Source organism: Priapulus caudatus, unplaced genomic scaffold, assembly GCF_000485595.1.
Source record: "Priapulus caudatus unplaced genomic scaffold, Priapulus_caudatus-5.0.1 Scaffold593, whole genome shotgun sequence".
NCBI classification, from domain to species: domain Eukaryota; kingdom Metazoa; phylum Priapulida; class Priapulimorpha; order Priapulimorphida; family Priapulidae; genus Priapulus; species Priapulus caudatus.
In genome coordinates, this window is record NW_014577654.1 from 202,356 (window position 1) to 203,954 (window position 1,599).

Here is a 1,599-nt window from a genome sequence, read left to right on the forward strand (position 1 = left end):
AGTTACACCATCCTGAGGTAGGGGGCAGCACATAGTTACACCATCCTGAGGTAGGGGGCAGCACATGGTTACACCATCCTGAGGTAGGGGGCAGCACACTGTTACATCATCCTGAGGTAGGGGGCAGCACATGGTTACACAACAGCTCAAGGTAGGGGGCAGCACACGTACACAACAGCTGAAGGTAGAGGGACAGCACACATACACATGCAACATCTTACTTGCAGTAGGGCCAACACATGTTCGTAAAATTGTGGGGTAGGTGGCAGCACACGCTCTCAAAATCCTGAGGTAGGTGGCAGCACACGCTCTCAAAATTATGAGGTAGGTGGCAGGACACGCTATCAAAATCCTGAGGTAGGAGGTAGCGGCACTCACGATATCCTGAGGTAGGGGGCAGCACCCGCTCACAAAATCGTCGGGTAGGGAGCAGCACACGCTCACGATATCGTGAGCGTTAATTAGCAGTGCACACTCCAGACGTCTTGTTGCTATAATTGACATGTTCATCTGAGTGGGATAACCATGCACTCCCCCTTGCATAGATCGGTCAAGCTAGTTCAGTATATACGCTTTAAATGCATGTATTGATGACTTCGTTATTGATACGTGTGCTATTTTTACCTGATACAGGTTGAAGAAGGCACACCGTACTTCATTGTACATCCATTAAATGGCGTTACAGCGACCCTGCAAGATTTGGCGGTAGCGATGTCATGTCCGGTGTATGGACTACAGTGCACCGCAGATGCACCACTCACAAGTGTGCAAAATCTGGCATCCTTTTACATCCAAGTAAGCTGTCTGCCGATTGTTTAAATGGCCTGTACTGAGTCTCTGATAAATGCGTTGTGGTACAAGTGAATTTAACCTACAATACAGTAGCTGTCGTCTACGAAGCAGACCACCTGTGACCAATTCTGTCCCATGTCTCTCGCTTTCTCCATGTTTCTCTCTCTCAATTGTTCACTAATCTTCCTCTTCCTCTCTCTCTCTCTCTCTTTCAGAAAATCACTGACCACTGTCCGATGGGAGCCGTCCATCTAGGTGGCTACTCATTCGGCGCCTGCGTCGCCTTTGAGATGGCACTACAGCTGCAGCAAGCGCAGCGCACCGTCGGCCATCTTGTCCTGCTGGACGGCTCGCCAGTGGACATTGGCGCTATCGCAGGCAGGTACCGGGGGCGTGCACACAGATATGGTGTCGCCCACGAAGTGGAGTTCTTGTCGAGCGCAATGTGCAGCTTCATGATGCTCTTCATGACTGTCGACTTCATAAAGGTGTTTATACATAATTTCAAGAGTGCATAATAGAGAAGAGTATGGCACGGTTTTAACAGCGTTTTGCATAGTTTTCAACTAGTAAATATTCTATCAATATGTGAATAAATATATTCAAACTTTACCTTGTTTTCGTCTATGATTCTCCCTTAATCATATGACACCACCAATTTACCTGAAAATCGTATGTGTTTCGAGGTATGTGTATGAAGTACGAGTTCATTGAAAGACACTGTATATCGAACGATGAGAAGGTATGTCTCAAACAAAATAAAGTAATGATAAATTAATTGAACACATGCTAAAATGTATTGCTTAT

General features: G+C 46.5%; 1 protein-coding gene across 1 annotated transcript in view; it reads left to right on the forward strand.

Annotated features, from left to right (window-relative positions):
- The window catches only part of LOC106811942 (fatty acid synthase-like), a 25,358-nt gene extending 24,048 nt beyond the window's left edge, over nt 1–1,310 (forward strand). Inside the window, exons 26-27 of the mRNA XM_014815686.1 lie at nt 686–795; nt 1,048–1,310. Coding sequence (XP_014671172.1) covers nt 686–795; nt 1,048–1,310 — 373 coding nt within the window. The remainder of the gene's footprint in view (nt 1–685; nt 796–1,047) is intronic.
- The last annotated feature ends 289 nt before the right edge of the window (nt 1,311–1,599 follow it).